This window comes from Nomascus leucogenys, chromosome 9 (assembly GCF_006542625.1).
Source record: "Nomascus leucogenys isolate Asia chromosome 9, Asia_NLE_v1, whole genome shotgun sequence".
NCBI classification, from domain to species: Eukaryota; Metazoa; Chordata; class Mammalia; order Primates; family Hylobatidae; genus Nomascus; species Nomascus leucogenys.
This window is the reverse complement of record NC_044389.1, coordinates 36,337,574-36,355,900: the sequence shown is the minus strand read 5'-3', so window position 1 is coordinate 36,355,900 and position 18,327 is coordinate 36,337,574. Positions and strand designations below refer to the sequence as shown.

General features: G+C 33.9%; 1 protein-coding gene and 1 pseudogene across 1 annotated transcript in view; one reads left to right on the top strand and one right to left on the bottom strand.

Annotated features, from left to right (window-relative positions):
- UBA6 (ubiquitin like modifier activating enzyme 6) overlaps positions 1-18,327 on the bottom strand; it is an 86,239-nt gene that overhangs the window by 18,054 nt on the left and 49,858 nt on the right. Inside the window, exons 14-23 of the mRNA XM_003268424.4 lie at positions 15,568-15,711; positions 13,207-13,274; positions 12,426-12,504; positions 11,154-11,234; positions 7,723-7,800; positions 5,509-5,690; positions 3,603-3,708; positions 2,280-2,369; positions 2,095-2,175; positions 1,198-1,326 (exon numbers count right to left, since the gene is read on the bottom strand). Of these exons, the coding sequence (XP_003268472.1) occupies positions 1,198-1,326; positions 2,095-2,175; positions 2,280-2,369; positions 3,603-3,708; positions 5,509-5,690; positions 7,723-7,800; positions 11,154-11,234; positions 12,426-12,504; positions 13,207-13,274; positions 15,568-15,711 (1,038 nt within the window). The remainder of the gene's footprint in view (positions 1-1,197; positions 1,327-2,094; positions 2,176-2,279; positions 2,370-3,602; positions 3,709-5,508; positions 5,691-7,722; positions 7,801-11,153; positions 11,235-12,425; positions 12,505-13,206; positions 13,275-15,567; positions 15,712-18,327) is intronic.
- LOC115836692 lies at positions 3,735-5,084 on the top strand (annotated as a pseudogene).

Genomic DNA, 18,327 nt, shown 5'->3' with positions numbered 1-18,327 from the left:
TTGGGAGGTGGTATCTATAGCAAACAAATGTAGATTACTTCACTCCTTTTTATATAAATGGTGGCATATTTTACATGTCATTCTGCTCTTTGTAAAGACCTAACACTTAAATAACAAAATCAGAAAAAACACACAGTACTTTGTATTTTTGAAATGATACATGTTTGAGATTTGCTTCAAAATCACCTGGGGGAAGGTAAGAATGAATGGGAATGGTGATGAAACAAGACTTATCTATGAACTGATAACTGCTAACCCTGGGTGACAGGTAATTGACAATTACACTAGGGTTCATTATACTATTTCCTCTACATTTCTATGGCTGAATATTTTCCATTATAAAAAAAGTTTAAAAAAAATGCACAGAAGAACTAAAGAGCTCCTTAGATTTTTGAAACAGGGGTCATTGATAACCATGTTAAGAACAATTTGAAGAGTAATGAGCAAAGAAGTCAAATTTACTGGGTGAGGAAGTGGTAATATTGAGTAAGTACAGACCACTTTTCCAAGAAGTAGAGCTCTGTCGAAAGTAAAAAGACAGAAGAAGTATAAACGAAGTATTTTTTAAGTGGGGTGTGGTGGCGTGCACATGCAGCCTCAGCTACTTAAGGGCTGAGGCAGGGATCACCTGAGCCCAGGAGTTCCAGGCCAGCCTGGAAAACATAGGGAAACCTTGTTTTTTTTTTTAAAGTTGTTTTTAAGGAAGATGAACTTAAGAGCCTAAAGAGTGGGAAAGACTAAAGAGAATGCAACACACATTCCAGCAACTATATTTAACTGGAGGTAAGAGTAACAGCTAATATTTAGTAATTTTTTATGTGCCAGGCTCTGTTCTAAATGCTTTATAAATGTTACCTCCTTTTATCCTCACCACTACCTTATGTACTAGGTACAAATTTATTATTTTTATTTTATGGATGGGGAAAAAGACATAAAATGTGATTATCAGATATGGGTGGAAATGGCAAAATCCCAGCAAAATTTCTGACTGAATATCCCTATTTTCTCAGTTTCTTGCTTCTTCTATTCTGAACAAACTTCTTTTAGATTAGCATGTGTTCTCATTTAACTTACTACTAATTTCTGAAAAGCTTGCCAAAAGAAAGAATACACATTTCAGGTCAATGAAATTAATTTGTTAATAACTAAACAAGCCAAGGTCAGACCTTTTCTTAATGTCTCACAATGCATACTTACCTTATGGCTAAAATATTTTTCAAACTTTAATCTTGCTAATTCCACACACTGGGACCAATTTCTAGGTCTTCTGCTAAGTAACTTTATAACTTGAAAACAGCCTTCTAAACTGTGTCCACTCTGTATCTTCTAGAATGGAAGAGAAAAAAAAAATCAACATACTTCCAATTACAAATATATACACATCCCCCACCAACAGTTAGCCTAAGTTTGAAGTGTCAACTCATGTGTTTTACGCTTTTCTTTTTTCACCTCAAGCTCCTTTTCCCTTCCTTCTTCTTCAACCTTTCTTTTCTTTTCTGTTTGAGAAGGGGAATGGTAAGAGATAGCACACAAAATTTTAACTCTGATTTCTTATCTTACAAGTTATCCTCATATTTTCCTAGCTGTAAGTTCTTAGTACTATAATATATGTACTTACTATAAGTGCTATGAATATTTGATACTAAAAAGTGGGCCTTGTTAGCATAAGATTAAAAGAAAGTGAGAAAACATCTTTAAAGTTGCCTTCACTGTAAGAGTAATAAGTCTTGGAGATTATTGTTCCCTCATGAAATTTTAACTAGAACTTACCTCAATTTTTTCTTCCAAAGGGCTTAATAAAAGCCCTTTTATTATTTGTAGCCCTTCTATCATAATTATCATAACTTTATTAGCTTGAACCATATGAATTGCTGTTTTGTGAGTCAAACATGGTCAAATATTGACAATTCCATATAGTTCAACCAAACCAAAAGGATAATTTGTGACCTAATTTCAAGATTCCTTATGTATCATTTCACTTTTTATATACAATCACTGTTTATGGAGGTAAAATAAATCACTTGTAGATGACTTGAAAATAAGATTACACTGACACAAAGTGTTAAGTTTGTATTAAAATGTACTGATTTTTACCTGTAAGACTTCTTCTGCAGATGAATAGGTTTGCCAAAATTTGTTAAACAATGAAGGTTTGTGGGAAAAGGAACTTTCAAACTGTAACAGAGAAAAGAAAAAAAATTACAAATAGAAGTCTGTTTAAAGTCAGAAATATCTTCTTTCTCACTTCAAAGAAAATAAATTTAAAAAGGAACTTTTACCTTATCTCTTGCCCACTGTATGGTATGTTCAATAGCAGCTGGAAAGGATTTTAGAGTACAAAATGGTATTTCCTCTTCTGGGGGATCCCGCTAATTTACAAAATATGACAACAGATACTTAAGGAGAAGCAATGACCAATTTTTATTGATTTAATTTAGTTTTGAGCTTTAAGGCTATTAAAAATCCAAAAATAAATAAAATCCAACCAGGCATTTTTTATATCTTCTCTCTCTTAGGCAATAAGAGAAGTTAATTCTTTTGACATTTAACCTATTTGTTAATATCTATGTAATGCCAAACATGAATCTTTTTTTTTTTTTTTTTTGAGACAGAGTCTCGCTTTGTCACCCAGGCTGGAGTGCAGTGGCGCGATCTCGGCTCACTGCAAGCTCCGCCTCCCGGGTTCACGCCATTCTCCTGCCTCAGCCTCTCTGAGTAGCTGGGACTACAGGCGCCGCCACCACGCCCGGCTAATTTTTTTTTTGTATTTTTAGTAGAGACGGGGTTTCACCGTGGTCTCAATCTCCTGACCTCGTGATCCGCCCGCCTCAGCCTCCCAAAGTGCTGGGATTACAAGCGTGAGCCACCGCGCCCGGCTGAATCTTATTTATTATTTGTGTACTCATTTAAAGCACCATGTAGTACTCATGACACATCATCATCTATACATCATTTTTTTCTTCATGAATCCAGGTGACATTTAAAGTTTTATAACACTCCCCGCTTTGAAAAGTAATTCAGGAATACCCAGTATAGTGCTCAGAAAGGCATGAGTTTTTCCATGGAGAAAAACATCTGGGAGCAGAAGTATGTCCTCGATGCTTGACACAGGTTTCTTGGAGAAAGCATGTATTAAACAAATGGTAAATACCTAAGTCGTTTTTTGTGGATAAAGTACCATTGAAGAAATCCACATTCTATTATATAGTACATTTTGCCTAGGTTTATTGGTTTACCTAATCTAAAATGACTCACTTTGTCTCAGCAAGTGAATAAACTTTTATGTCTTTGTTGACAGTTCTAGTCTCAATCTAATAGTTAGTTCTTATCAAACAATCTTAAACTCAAAGGGTATTAGAAAACTAAGCAGCTCTGAGAAATAAATAGTAAACAGAAGAATAATGCTCCAGAAACACCAGACACAAAATTCTGATAATTAAAAAAAAGTTCAATTATATTTTTAAAAATGTACATGCACATATGTATGAACATCATTGGCAGAGCAAAATCAGAAGGATTAGGAAAGCTAAATCAAATGTTGATCAAGACAAAAATTACAAGATATAAAAAAGACATCTATTTCAAAACATTGATTCACTTACATGACTATTGTAAGACTCAGTCAAATGCGGTACAATAACTTCAGTGTGTCCCTTAGTGCCCATTGTTCCAGAATCTAAAAGAGGCCTGAGATTTGCTAAGCAACGGCTATTTGAAAAGATAACAAGTAAAAAACAGAAAAGTGAGCAGTAACAATGTAACCAAAGGACATCCTACTACTTTCTATTGGCCATTTCACATACTGATCACTTCTTGAATGCAGTATTTTAGGAAAACAGATATACTACCATCAAACCGTGGATCATTCCTGTTACCCTATTCTGCACTATACACACACATCTTGTTGTTCAATCTAGTAATTTCTCTCTTTTCTACTAGTAGTACCCTAAATCTGGGGCTTTCTTAACCTTTATCTCTAGGTTAATTCCTAATAGTATTACTCCTTTTCCCTTGCTTTACATTTCTTCTTTGGTTATTTTCTAACTATTCTACCACACTATCTCTTCTCAATATTTTCTTTATCCCAAATAATATTAATCTTCTTTCTCAGCACTTACAATACCTATATTCTACAAATTTTTATTTTTTCAAGTTTTATTTTCTTCCCCTTTTTGGCCCGAGATTACATACTTTTCACATGTTTCAACTGATAAATTCTCCTCTGCTAATACATCTGCTCTACACCCTAAAATTGAGGAGTCATATAAAGATGTAAGGTGAACACATTTATAGTCATTCATTCATCTACTTATTTAAGGAATATTTACTAAATGACATCATGTGCTGGGCACTGAGGATACAATGACGGAAAGTAAATGGTCCCTGGATGAATGATTTAGTGAGGACACAAACCTTAAATAAATATGCGTATCAGTAAAAATGAGTGCCATGAAGGAAAAAGTACACAGTGCTAAGAAAATCACCATAGGAGGATCTAATTTAGAATTTGGGGGAAAAGAAGCTCTGTTTTGATAAAGAAATTTAGGCTGAAACTGAAAGGATGAAGAAAAAAAGCTAAACTAGACGAAGAGTACATAGGTAGATTAGAGATCAGGAATGTTAAAGCAAGAAAAACAGAACTTCCTGAGGCTGAAGAATAGTGTGTGCAAGTCCCTGAAGTAAAAAAGTGGTGAAGGCCTGGTAAGAAAAAGGCAGAGACAGAAGGAGGGGGGGCAGGTCAGAGCTGCTGCGGGTAACCAGCATGAGCTCGCCTGGTAGAAGAATATGAAAAAACAGAAGAATATGCAAACAGTTAAGGGAAAGTGCCAAGACGACGGACTTTCTGCTGCTGCCCACAAGCAGAGGGACTTGGAGACCATGCAGCTGAAGCAGAAAAGGGAAAAGGAGAAGAAGGAACCTAAGTAGCTTTGTGGTTTGGTGTCCACCCCGTGCCCTTCGCCTATGTGCCTGAAGCCAGTCCCACCATGCTCACGTTTCCTCCTCTAGTGCTCACAGGACCCAGTACTGATGGCATTCCCTTTGCCCTGAGTTTGCAGTGGGCCCTTTTTGTGCTTCCTTCTCACGTAGCCTCCCTCCCCTGGGCCATTCCTGGGGGTGAAGGAGTTACTCCTTCTATGTTTTCTATTGCAGTGGGACTCACCCCAAAGTATTAAAAATAGGTTTATAATTCAGAAAAAACAAAAGACAGCCAAAAAACTGAAAGGCACATACAGCTAGAATAAGGGGAGCCAAGGAAGACTGGTAAGTGTTACACTGGCATGGTGAACAGGTGTAAAGTACTCCATGAAAAACATTTAGGTTATGTTACAGATTTTGAATTTCATTCTAAGTATAATGAGAAATCATCAAAGGGTTTGTGTTTGAGGAGTACTACAATAGGAACATAAGGAATAATCAGATAATTCCGTAACTTTTCAATAAGTAATGTGGGAAATAGAAGTGACAACTAAAGACAATTCTGTAGGAACATGAATTTCAAGAACATACCTGTCTACGTATCTCCTGGCTTCCACATTATCTAATGCTGTAATAATTATATCTTGTTTAGTATAGAACTCATCATTGTAAATGGTCTCAGTGGCTGGACAAACTTTGTTCAGGTGTGCATCTATCTTTATTTGAGAATTTATTTTCAGAGTAGCATCAGCAGCAGTATAACTTTTAGGTTTCTAAACAAACAATATAAGCAGAAGGAATATGTTAAACAACAAAAAAAAAGGACTATGATTTTTCTATATGTTCCAGAGTGATAAGAATGTGTAAGTTCAGTCGTAGTCCATATATATATAATGAGAGTAATGAGATGTTTTCATTTTTGGCTTGTAGAAATTACATTCACTGTAATCACACTACATTAATAATGCACATTAGTCCAAATAATTTACAAATTATTAATAAAAATCTAAACACCTTCTATCTTATAGTTAAGTACTTTACAGTTCTTTTAAAAAGTTAAAAATTCAATTACAATTTTTCCCTAGTAATGATGTTTGACTTGGTAAGTGCCTAGAAAAAAATGAGAACACATTCAGTAAAACATTGGAAATCAACTCTGCAGAAGGTAAGTTCTTAGAGGTATGAGAGTTTAATACTTTGGTACTAACATATTTTAAAATTATTATTATTTCTGGATGGAATTATTTTCAGCAATCATTTGTGTTCAGTTTTATAAAAAAACAGTCCAGTAGTTCCTCACCTGCCTTCCACAACCCCCAAAAATGCCTAAAACTATAGGCAGTACCAAACCCTATATATACTATGTATTTTCATATACACACACACCTATGATAAAGTTTAATTTATAAATTACACATAGTAAGAGATTAATAACAATAAAACAAAACAATCATAACAATATACATTAATAAAAGTCATATGAATATGATCTCTCCCTCTCAAAATACAGCATCTTATTTTACCACACTGTACTCACCTATTTTCAGATCCTGGTTGACCATGGCTAACTGAAACTGTGGCAAGCAAAACTGTGGATACCGCTGATAACGGGTACTACTGTACTCTAAATATAATTTATTCTTTATTTTCTTAAAAAGATTTAGTGACTATTTTTAAATCATGATTGTTATTTCAGGTGCTGTCACTGTTCATCTGCATTTGCTTTGGCACTAAATATCTTTAGGCCATTCTGTTTAAATTCACACATCTAGTTTTAACGGTATTTCTGTCTCTTCTCACATTCTTAGGCTGACACATTTCACTTATCAGTGTTCTAAGTGTACAAACAAATCAAACTTTGTTAGAACACAGTAAAATAAGAATGAACAGGGCTTTATAGTTCTTCTCTAAGGAAAATGCACCAAGTTAAGCAAATACACTTTGCAACATATTTTAGTTCACAACGGACCTTGTTACTTTGTCTATTGTACTTGGATAAGCGAGGCAATTAGATTAACTATGACATCTGTTCTAGTTACTTTCTGTTCATGACATTACTAAGCTTAGTTTATGAAGACTTGCAATGAGTTGTTGAACAATAAAGAAAAAACTTTTTTTGTTTTAATTTTTTAAAAACTTTTCTTAGGGTAGAACTGGTTTTTCCCTAGGTTGCCCTGGCTGGTCTGGAACTCCTAACCTCAAGCAATCCTCCTGTGTTGGCTTCCCAAAGTGCGGGGATTATAGGCATGAGCTATTGCGTCTGGCTGAAACATTTCTAAAGTAAAAGCAAATCTGCTTGACTAAAAATGCTTTTTTTCCTGACTTAAATATTTTGATCTCTATAGAAAGGGAGAAAATTGAGAACAAGCACTATTTTACAATAAAAAGGGATGTTGGTCAAACGATCAAAAGAGCACAAAAATTCTAAGTGCTAAACTTTTATCTGATTTATGACAAAGATAAAAAAAGACAGTGCCAAATTTGCTAACTATCAAAACCTCAAATTAGAAATATATTTCTATATACTTCCTTTCTAAAATTGAATGTCAACATACCCTGGTGATTACAAAATGAAAAAAATACTGCCTGTTTCACAACTCAGGTTTCAATTCCAAAATCAATGCAAAAATCAATATTGTGCATTAAATAATTTAATATTTTCCCTTTTGTCATTCCCACTGATAATTTGAAAGATTCTAATAAAATAACACGATTGTTCAATCACTATTTTCTATTTATTAAAAGGAAACTCTCTTCTTTTTTGTATAATACATGATTTAAATTTGAAACAGAATAGCAACATACCTGTATGTGATGAGGACGAAACAGGAACTGTCTATTTAAGTTGGATTTCTCTATCAAGTCAGGATCTGTAACTGTAATCTAATATCAAGAAAATATGGCTGAAATTACATTAATGGATACATTTTAATCTATTTTTCTTTTCTCAGTATGACTAAAAAAGTCCTGACAAACTATTCTGAATTAGTCTGGTTGGTAAAGGTTATAATGATACAAACATTCCCAAATAGTTACCAATACTACTCTTTTATATTTTATTTAATTGTAATTAATGTTTTACATACGAGCACATCAAACAAAATAGCTGAGGCCAATTGCAATTCCTGTTCAAAACTTTTTTCTAATTATTCATAACAAAACAAAACTTTTTAGAACTATGAAATGGATTACCTGCAGAGGAGCTAGCTCTTCTTTCTAAACTGATATTTATTCTTAATCTCAACTAATTTAGGAAGAAGGCTTATATGTATCAATTTGAAAGGAACTCTGGCTAAAGCAGAGGCTTACAAACTCTGGTCTTGAACTCCTAACCTCCTAATTAGGCAGGCTGCCTATTTTTGTAAATAAAGTTTTATTGAAACACTGTTATACCATTTAAGAATTGTCTACCGCTGTTTTCATGATCCTAGGGGCAGAACTGATAAGTTGTGACAGAGATCTTTGGTCTGCAAACCTGAAATATTTGCAATCTTGTCCTTTAAGAAAAAGTCTGCAGACTCATTCTAAAGGACGCAAGAAGAAAGTAAACTCAAGATAATCTGAAGAGTATTCAAAATGCATTTGCCACTTCAGCATTTTTAAACAAGATTTGCCTAGATGTAGAATGTCTCAGACTATATTCCACATTCATTTTCTTTTAGTTGTTATTTCCCTGATATTTTTAATATTTCTGTGTAATTATGATAGGGAGTGTCTTTTAATGGAAAAAAATCAAACAGAAAATATCTTTTAACAAAAAAGCTTAATCAATTCATTGTTCACTGATATTAAGGCTTTTTCTTTCCACCTCCTCCAATTCTGCTTTTCATTCCCCTCTATTTTTGCCTTGTACTGGACTGACCAAGTTTTCTTGATTCCTACTGCCCCCAACTCCCCAAACTGGTTTAGAAGCTAAGTGCCTAATGTTATGTGGTTATGCTCAAAATTTTAACATGCTTATGTGACTTCAGATCTAAAATTAATTAAAATTTCTATCTTCCTGAAAACCGAGAATATCTAAATCATTTAATTTGGAACTCTCTGCTTTCCATGAGATCAGTTACACTTAAAACTTTCAACCATCTCACTCTAAGGTTTTAAAAAATCAATATTCATGTAAATCAAAGAATGCTGACAAATGCCTCTACATACCCTTTACACACTGCCCACACAACCTAACATCTTTCAGTAAGAACCAATAAGTGGTAGTAATCTTTCATCATTTTATTTGTCAGCTATCTTTGCTCTCCCTCTTGAACTGAGTATGGAAATCTAGGTTAATAGTAATTTTCCCTTACACTATGAAGATATGCTTCCATTATCCTCCATTTATTGCTGATGAAAAGCCTATTATGCAATCTCTTCTTTTAATCTTTGCTTTTGATTTGTTTGGTACTAGTTTATCTTTCCAATTTGAAAACACTTGTCTTTCTTTAACTCTGGGAACTTTTGCCATTATCTTTGGAATATATTGCTTCTTCTCCCTTATCTTTATCTCTGGAAATTCTACTCGACCTATGTTGGACCTTGCAAAAGCACTTCTTTCATTAAAAACGGATATCTTTCTGCACTGCATTCTGGGTATTTATATTTATCTTCGATTTGTCCATTCTCACCTCAGTTATATTTAAATTTTAACATTAGTGATTACACAGAAATTCTTACTTGGCTTTCTGTAAAAATTTCAATGCCTTTTTTTCCCGTTTCTAGTCCTCTTTATCTCTGATCATTTTTAACTTTAAAGTTTGTTCTATTTTCTGTAAAATATTCTACTATTGGTAGCACTTCTATCATCTGTAATTCTTAGGAGACTAATTCTTCTATTTGCCATGGCTGATTCTTGTGGTGGTTCCCTTTCTAGTCAATAGTCATTTTTTAATCTGAATTGTCTTTAATGAAGGCTAACTTTTCTGCATAGTCCTGAGTGTGTTATTATCATCATGATGCAGTTTTATATTTGCTTTAAAGCCTGTAAGTTTTAGTGGTCTTAAATTTGTTACATTCCGTTCTCTGCTTTAAGTTTTTATATGATATAATTTTGGACCCCTCACCCTGGTGTGGTACATGCTCTGAGTTTCAATTTCTCATTAGTGACTTCTGTTTTTACTTAACGTTTTGGACAGACATTCAAGATAGAAACACTTGTAAGTCCCCATGGCTTTCAACTTAGGATTTTTTCTTCTCTCTTGGTTCCTGGGACCTGGGAATTTCTCTTTTCAGCTTGGCTACATTACACTTAAAAGAAATGTATATAGTAAGTCTGTGTTTCCAGTAGTAGAGAATCATGTCCACATTAACTTATCTTGTTTTGTTATCTGAAGTCAGTAGGTTTCTTCACTACAGTTCTTTTCCTGACCTTTATATGCTAATGTGCATCATGAATTTCCAAGGAGTTAAGGCATTTAGGTGATTCCTAAACTGATGTAACCAAAGACTTTTTTCTTCTTAAAATCACCACAAGTAATAGTGGTTTGTGGAGCAGTATTTAGGAAATGTTAATATAAACATAGAACGTCTGCCTGTAACTACGATAGTAATGTATGCTCTTTTGAATTGGAATAATAAGCTAAGTTCAATAAACTTTTATAAAAGGTGAACTATCATATAAATTTTAACCATTTCATCAGTCTTCTGTTAGTCACCTTGATATATCTATGAAATCACTAATGGAATATAGTTCATCTTAAAAGGTAAACAGCACCAATCAAATAAATTTCTATTTAAATATATGACATGGCTTGCAATTAACTCACATTTAGAGTCTTAAGAATTTAAATTGTACACTGAGCTTTATATTTTTCCCACTACTTTTAATACTTATTAATTGAAACTACATCTGAGTACTCTGCGACTTTGTAATGTTAGCCTCAGTTATCTTAAACATTTAACAATAAACACTATCTAACAGAAACAACAACATATTTTATAGTCTGCAAAGCCCTTTCACATTTGATCATCACAATAACGTTATGAGATAGGTAGTACAAATGTCAGTTTCACAGTAGCAGAGAAGGAAACTGAGAAAATAATTAATTTGCTACAAGGGAAAGAGAAGTAATTTGCTACAAGGTAACATAAGTTTTGGAAAGTGGTCAAAAGGGCATGAGAATCTTCCAATTTTGTTTAATGCTCTATTTTCGAAAAATTGATACTTCAGATTTACGCAGTCAAATACAGCTGAAAAAAGGGCAACAACAGAAATATAAACTTTTAACTCTCAAGGACTGATATCTTACCATTCCTTTCTCTTTGCTTGTGCCAACACCAAGTAAAGCAAAATTTTTTAACATTTCACAGCCTATGGCTCCACACCCTACCTATGGAAGAGAAAAATGGTATATATCAGATTAAAATAACCTGGCTATTTGTGAATCATTTTACTTTGAAATATTTAGCAGGTTTATTTTACCACTGTGTTTCAACAACAACAAAAAAAGTATAAACCTAATAAGGAAAAGCATAATTTTACAATTTCTTTAAACAGAAGACATTTAAAAATTCCAAATAAAATTTAAACATTGAACTGCTTATGTAAGATACAAATAAACACAATATAATGTTAGTACAACATTAAAAAAAAGATTCCTCCCTTTTGGACATTTCTCAAAACTCATTTACTGAATAAAACTATTCTAAGACTTCTACTATTATCTAAAATTGATAATACTAGATTCCATATGCATGTAAAAAGCTCAGTAACAGTTGATTTTTAAAACATTATTTTAAAGATGATTAATAAGAATAAGCAGTAATTTTCAGGTCTAATTTTAATAATTAATAAATGGCAGGGAGAATTGTTTTATGTTATTGGGGAAAATTTCCTTGCCAATGCACTAAGACGATTAAGAAATACAGAATAGGCTGGGTGGGTGGCTCACACCTGTAATCCCAGCACTTCGGGAAGCTGAGGAGGGCGGATCATGAGGTCAGGATTTCGAGACCAGCCTAGCCAATATGGTGAAACTCTGTCTCTATTGAAAATACAAAAATTACCTGGGCGTGGTGGCACGCCCCTGTAGTCCCAGCTACTTGGGAGGCTGAGGCAAGAGAATCACTTGAACCAGAGGCAAGAGAATCACTGGAACCAGAGGCAGAGGTTGCAGTGAGCAGAGATCACGCCACTGCATTCCAGCCTGAGTGACAGAGCGAGACTCTGTCTCAAAAAAAAAAAAAAAAAAAGAAATACAGAATACATTTCTATATTCCTTCATTTAGTGAGAAAAAAATAAAAAAACCACCAATTTTCAAACATATTTCTAGAAAATAATTTAATTTTTGAAATTATCATACTCATACTTTTACTTTAAATATATTTATTAGACCAGAGGATGGAAAACTTTTTCTGTCAAGGGCCAGACAGTAAATAATTTCAGCTTTACAGGCCGCATGGTCTCGGTTACAACTACTCACTTGTACTCTACACACTTAGACTCAAATTTGTTTCAATGAATTAAGTTGATATACGATAGCAGTTTGAATATACTATTCCAATGATTATTGATACTTACTAAGAAGATGCTTAAATTTTGCAGTTTCTGACACAAAGTGTCTCCAATGCAGGCTCTTAAGGCATCATATCTATCTCCTCTGAAAAAAAAACATATACCAAAAAGCAGAAATAAAAAACAGTAAAATTAGTTTCACTGTCATTAATACCAATTTAATGTTGTACTTTAAAAGGAAATATTCTTTAAAAGTTTCCCCTAACCAATCTTAATTGAAAAAGAAAAGCCCCCATAAAGAAATCCATTTTTCCTTTTTCCATTTGGCTTAATAGTCTAAATACAAATGACTTAAGTGAAGGTGACTTTGGTTTATCTAGAAAAAAAATTTTCCTAAGCCAGAGATTTTTAAGGAGAGTTCTTAGAGGAATCTATGGATGGGCTTTGGAGCTGATAACCCACTTAAATCAAAGGCAGAAATCTGGGTGATGCGTATTTTCGGGAGAATAATTCTAAACTTTTCATTCTCAAAAAGATTTATGACCCAAAAAGGTGAAGAATTACTTATATAAATAAAGACTGCAGATAGCAGTTTTTTTCCATCTAACATCATCATGGTATTTTAAATGCTAACCATTCTCACGGCATACAATTTAAAACTTTGCATTCACTACTTATCAAGTAGTAAAGAGATATGACATTATGACACTTAAAATGATTCCTAATAGAGAAAAAACAACTACAAAAGTGATTTAGGAGAAAAGACATATAAAACAAAGGTATGTTTAGACAAAACTTTTAAAATCTATTTGCCTGTTAGTAAAAGCAAGAGAAATTTCATTATTACCGTGGGAGAAATTCTTCACATTCAGGTTTGCCTAGTGATTCAACAATATCTGCTGCTTCAAGATATAACTTAAAGTAGAAGATTAAAAACATAATTATTACGTATAAAACTTAAATTACTATAAAAAGAAGCTCCTTTATAGTTATTTAATAGTCATGAAGGAAAAAATAATAAAAAAAGGCAATTCAGAGTAAAATATTTAAAAATATAATTAAAAATATATAATATACATTTCTATATTCTCTCATTAAAATAATGGTAAAATCTGAAGGAACTGTTGACAGATAGAATTTGATTCATGTCACTTAGCCACCCTAATTTTAAACCAAAGGAAATTTCACCTCCAAATCTATTTTTCATAACTACACAAAAGCTTTAGAAGCCCCCATTCGATTTCAGCTACATTTGAATAAGTAATTTGATTACTGTTTGTTTTTTGTTTTTGATTTTTTGAGACAGAATCTTTCTGTTGCCCAGGCTGGAGCACAGTGGCGTGATCTCTGCCTCCTGAGTTCAAGTGATTCTCCTGCCTCAGCCTCCCGAGTAGCCAGGACTACAGGCACACGCCACCATGCCCGGCTAATTTTTTTGTATTTTTAGTAGACATGGGGTTTCACCATGTTGGTCAGGCTGGTCTCCAACTCCTGACCTCAGGTGATCCGCCTACCTTGGCCTCCAAAGTGCTGGGATTACAGGCGTGAGCCACCGTGCCCAGCCATAATTTGATTACTTTTTGAGAAGAAAGTACCTACTCTGTATTTATTTTTCAGCTTGGATATATAATCTATAATTATACATACTATGTGTATGTGTATGTCATCTATAATTTCACACACTATAGGAAAATAATCTAGGAAACCAAAATTTCAGCATTTTTAAAAAGACCAAAGATAATTAATTTAAGTTAATGAAGAAAAGAACTGAGTCTTACTCTCATTTTCATTTAAGTAACTTGTGTGGCTAAATTTGAACATGAACAAATGGTTATTTTACTATAACACAGAATCTATATTAACAATTAATTTTTATTTTATTATTTCTCATGGTGTTATCTTTTTTTTTTTTTTTTTTTTTTTGAGACAGAGTCTCACTCTGTCGCCCAGGCTGGAGTGCAGTGGCACAATCTCGGCTCACTACAACCTCCGCCTCCCAGGTAGGTTCAAGAGATTCTCCTGCCTCAGCCTCCCGAGTAGCTGGGACTATAGGGGCGTGCCACCACGCCTAGCTAATTTTTCGTATTTTTAGTACAGACGGGGTTTCACCATGTTAGCCAGGATGGTCTCCATCTCCTGACCTCGTGATCCGCCCGCCTCGGCCGCTCAAAGTGCTGGGATTACAGGCATAAGCCACCGTGCCTGCCCTAACGGTTATCTTTAAACCAGATTTTTACTAATGTACTTGTATTCTGTGTTGAAATAAATAATTCAGCAGCAAAAATAGCATTATGTGAGTACTTTTTAAAATATAAAAAAATGAGCCAGGTGCAGTGGCTCACGCCTATAATCCCAGCACTTTGGGAGGCTGAGGCGGGTGGATCACAAGTTCAGGAGTTTGAGACCAGTCTGGCCAACATAGTGAAATCCCATCTCTACTAAAAACACAAAAAGTTAGCCAGGTGTGGTGGTCTGCATCTGTAATCCCAGCTACTTGGGAGGCTGAGGCAGGAGAATCGCATGAACCCGGGAGACAGAGGTTGCAGTGAGCTGAGATCGCGCCATTGCACTCCAGCCTGGGTGACAGTGCGAGACTCCGTCTCAAAAAATAAAATAAAATAAAATAAAAAAAATTGATAAATGTTGTATTCAAAATGTTTATGGTGTTTCAACAGAGAGAGGGCCTGGAGGCAGTATCCTTTCATACCTTGTGCCAATTATTCCTGCTGGCAAAAGAAATGGGGATTTTTATCCCATCTTGTGATGTTCATACCCCAAGCAACTCTAAAACCTGTACTACTCACATGTTTTCCACTTTTGTAAGTTTATACCTAGAAAGGGAACCTGAAGGTTCATGATAGTAAAAGATTCCAAGGAACAAATTCAAGAGTCCTGAGAGCCCGAGAATGCTAAGCTTATGGTACTGGAGAACAATTACCTATAAGGATAGAACATTCATTCCCTTACTATCACAACTAAGGGAAATACATTTGAGAAGGCAACTTTGGGTTATATCTCAATAGCCCTAAAATATCATCCTGTTAATTTCAATCACAGAATCAAGTGTTGGTGGCATACTGCTTGCATCTCTTTCATGCATCAAAAAGTATTTTAAGGTCGCTTTTCTAATATATTAATACTACATTATAATATGTAACACATTCCATTTCATGAGTAAAGAATTCAACTTTAAAAACTCAGAACTAACCCACTGGCACAAAGGAGAAAATTTTCCTGTTACAGCTTTCAATACTTCTTGGCTGGCAACACCTCCTACTGCTGCAGCAAGTGGAGATAAAAAGCCTTGAGCAGTCCAAGAGAGCCAATGCACAATGTCAGCATTTACATCAGGCTAAAACAAAAGCCATAAAAGACAATAGTATTAACAGCATTTACACAGTACACTTAAAATTCCAATGACTAAATGTGAGAATTAGAACTTAACTTCTAAAAAAGCTATTCAATTCCCCTACTAAATAGCTCTAAAAATGTCCCAATTTCATGATAACGGACCCATTTGCGTGTTACATTAAGTAGTGTCTCCCTTTACTAGTATCTGCCCATTTTTGTTTTTGGACTCTATATGTCACTCTAGGGCATCATTTATAATTAACTCGAATATCTACCATTTATAGTTTTTGTCAAAGAACAGTTCTGTGATGCCAGTCAGACATATTTACAAATAAACAGATTTTACTTAAAATGTTTGTTAATGAAAACTAGTATGAAAAAACCCTGAACTATGATATGATAAACGAAAACAAAATGATCTTAAAAATGATAAGCTATCAGTTTGTGTTGAAAGTTGTAAATAAAAACTGCAATGAATAATAACACAATACACTTAGAGATAATGTTTTCAATTACACTTAAAAGTTATGTATCTCAAAACAGAACATTTTAAAGGAAATATTGGAAAACTGAATTTTAGATCTATTATTTTAGCACAATTTCTTATATGTGACAAAGATCTTTTCACGAGCCCTGTTTTCTTTCTCTTCCTATTCTTTAAACATCAGTAATCTTAATTTTATCAATAAACTTCAAGTTTGCCTAATTAATCTTCTGAAATCCTATGTAAAGGAAGAGTTCTCGTACACATAGGAGCGGAAAGAGAAGAGTTTTTATTACACTCTCAAAAATATTTGTGACACAAAATGGTTACTACTTACTATTCCACCCCTCCATTTCAACTTTCTATATCTCATTATTTACAACTATTGAGCACTAGCCTCAACCAAGATCAATTACAATTTAAATTCTGCAATTTTTGAATGCAGATATTGTTGGTGGTGATAATATTAAAAACAATAATGAGAGTGATAATAACAGTGTAAGTGGGCACTTACCATGCCAGGTTATATATTAAGTCCTTACATAACCTTCAAAATAATCCTTATAAATATAATTTCTATTATACAAGTAAGAAAACTGAAACATGGAAAAATTAAGTAACTTATTCAAGGTTTTATAGCTAGTAAATGGTGAAGCCAGGATCTGGACCCAAAAAGTCCAACTTTATAGGTTTATTCTCAGCATTAGGTTATGCAACCTCCTAGGATTCTTTATTTTTTAGTAAACAAACATCTAAATTTTGGGAATTTTTGGTTACCATAGGATAAAGACAGCAGCCTATAGCTAAATTTCCCCAAATAATCTCCAAAACATATGCATAATCACAAGAAGAGAAATAAAACAGTGACAGGGCTTCAGCATTACTAGAAAACAGAACATTATAAATTTCAAATTACTTGGAAGTAGAAAGACAGATTGCAACTCCATCAGCATTTCTCTGGATTTCACATTGCTACAATCTCGGACAGAGAGCAGAAAATACGAAGAGATCACAGAAGAGAGTGAAAGGCCTAATGGTAACAAAACGCAGTCCTAAGAAAAAGAAAGACCCACACTAAGTGCAGAAAATATTGATGAGAGGTATAAAACTGGTGGCAGATCTCAGCTGTCAAAGAATGTCATCCTGGGAGAGAAAGATGTAAACAAAAGAGGGGAGACATTCTTTGAGAGAGAAAGCTAAAGAGAGAGATGTTAAGAATTTGGTAAAAATCAAAGAGACCTACGAAACACACCAATACCTCTCCACCACAAAAACGTCATCCATTAAAAGCTCCTTTTCAGTATCCTAGGAGAAGAGAGTACTACAAAAATAGGAATCTAAAAAGCACCTAAAACCCTTACGATGTCCAAACAGTAAGCACAAAAAGCATTCTACTATACAAAGCTAATGTAAGAAGAAAACAGAAAATCAGAATCAAAACATTTCAGCTACCGAAAATCCACACCCCCACAACTAACCAAAAGTCAGAGGATATTTAAGTGAATTATATATTCTTAACAAGCACTTGGCAACGTAGGGGAAAAAAACAACACAAAAAACCTTGAATCAGGAATTTAAAAACTAAGAACAGAAATGATCCATGCTACCCTTCCGGAAAAGAAAAGAAATAATTAAACAACATTTGACTCTGCGTATCAAAACGGGCTTATGGTGTACGTAAGAAACTTTACTGAGTAATTAACTCTGAGATATAACCTGGTAAAACTATTAGATGAAGACAAAGATTAAACACATAGGGCCTTAAAGCAAAAAGACTAGATTACTTCTAAGAGTATAAAAATTCGGCTGGCATCTTATTTTTCAACAGCAAAATATAAAGCAAGATACCAGTGAACAAAGAGCCCAGAATTTTACATCTAGCGAAGCTTACAAGTATGAAAGCTACAGAAAAAATAGGAAACATACAAAAACTCAGGGAATACCATAATTCTGAGCTCTTTTTGAAAAACAGGCTAAACCTGATTTCAAGACTTAATATAAAAGCCACAATAAGCAAGACAGGATGGAGCTGGCAAAAGGACAGAAACAACATGAAGACTATTAATAGAGTACAGAAATAGACCTATATATACATGGTAAAAAAACTGTTGACAAAAATGCCATGACATTTCA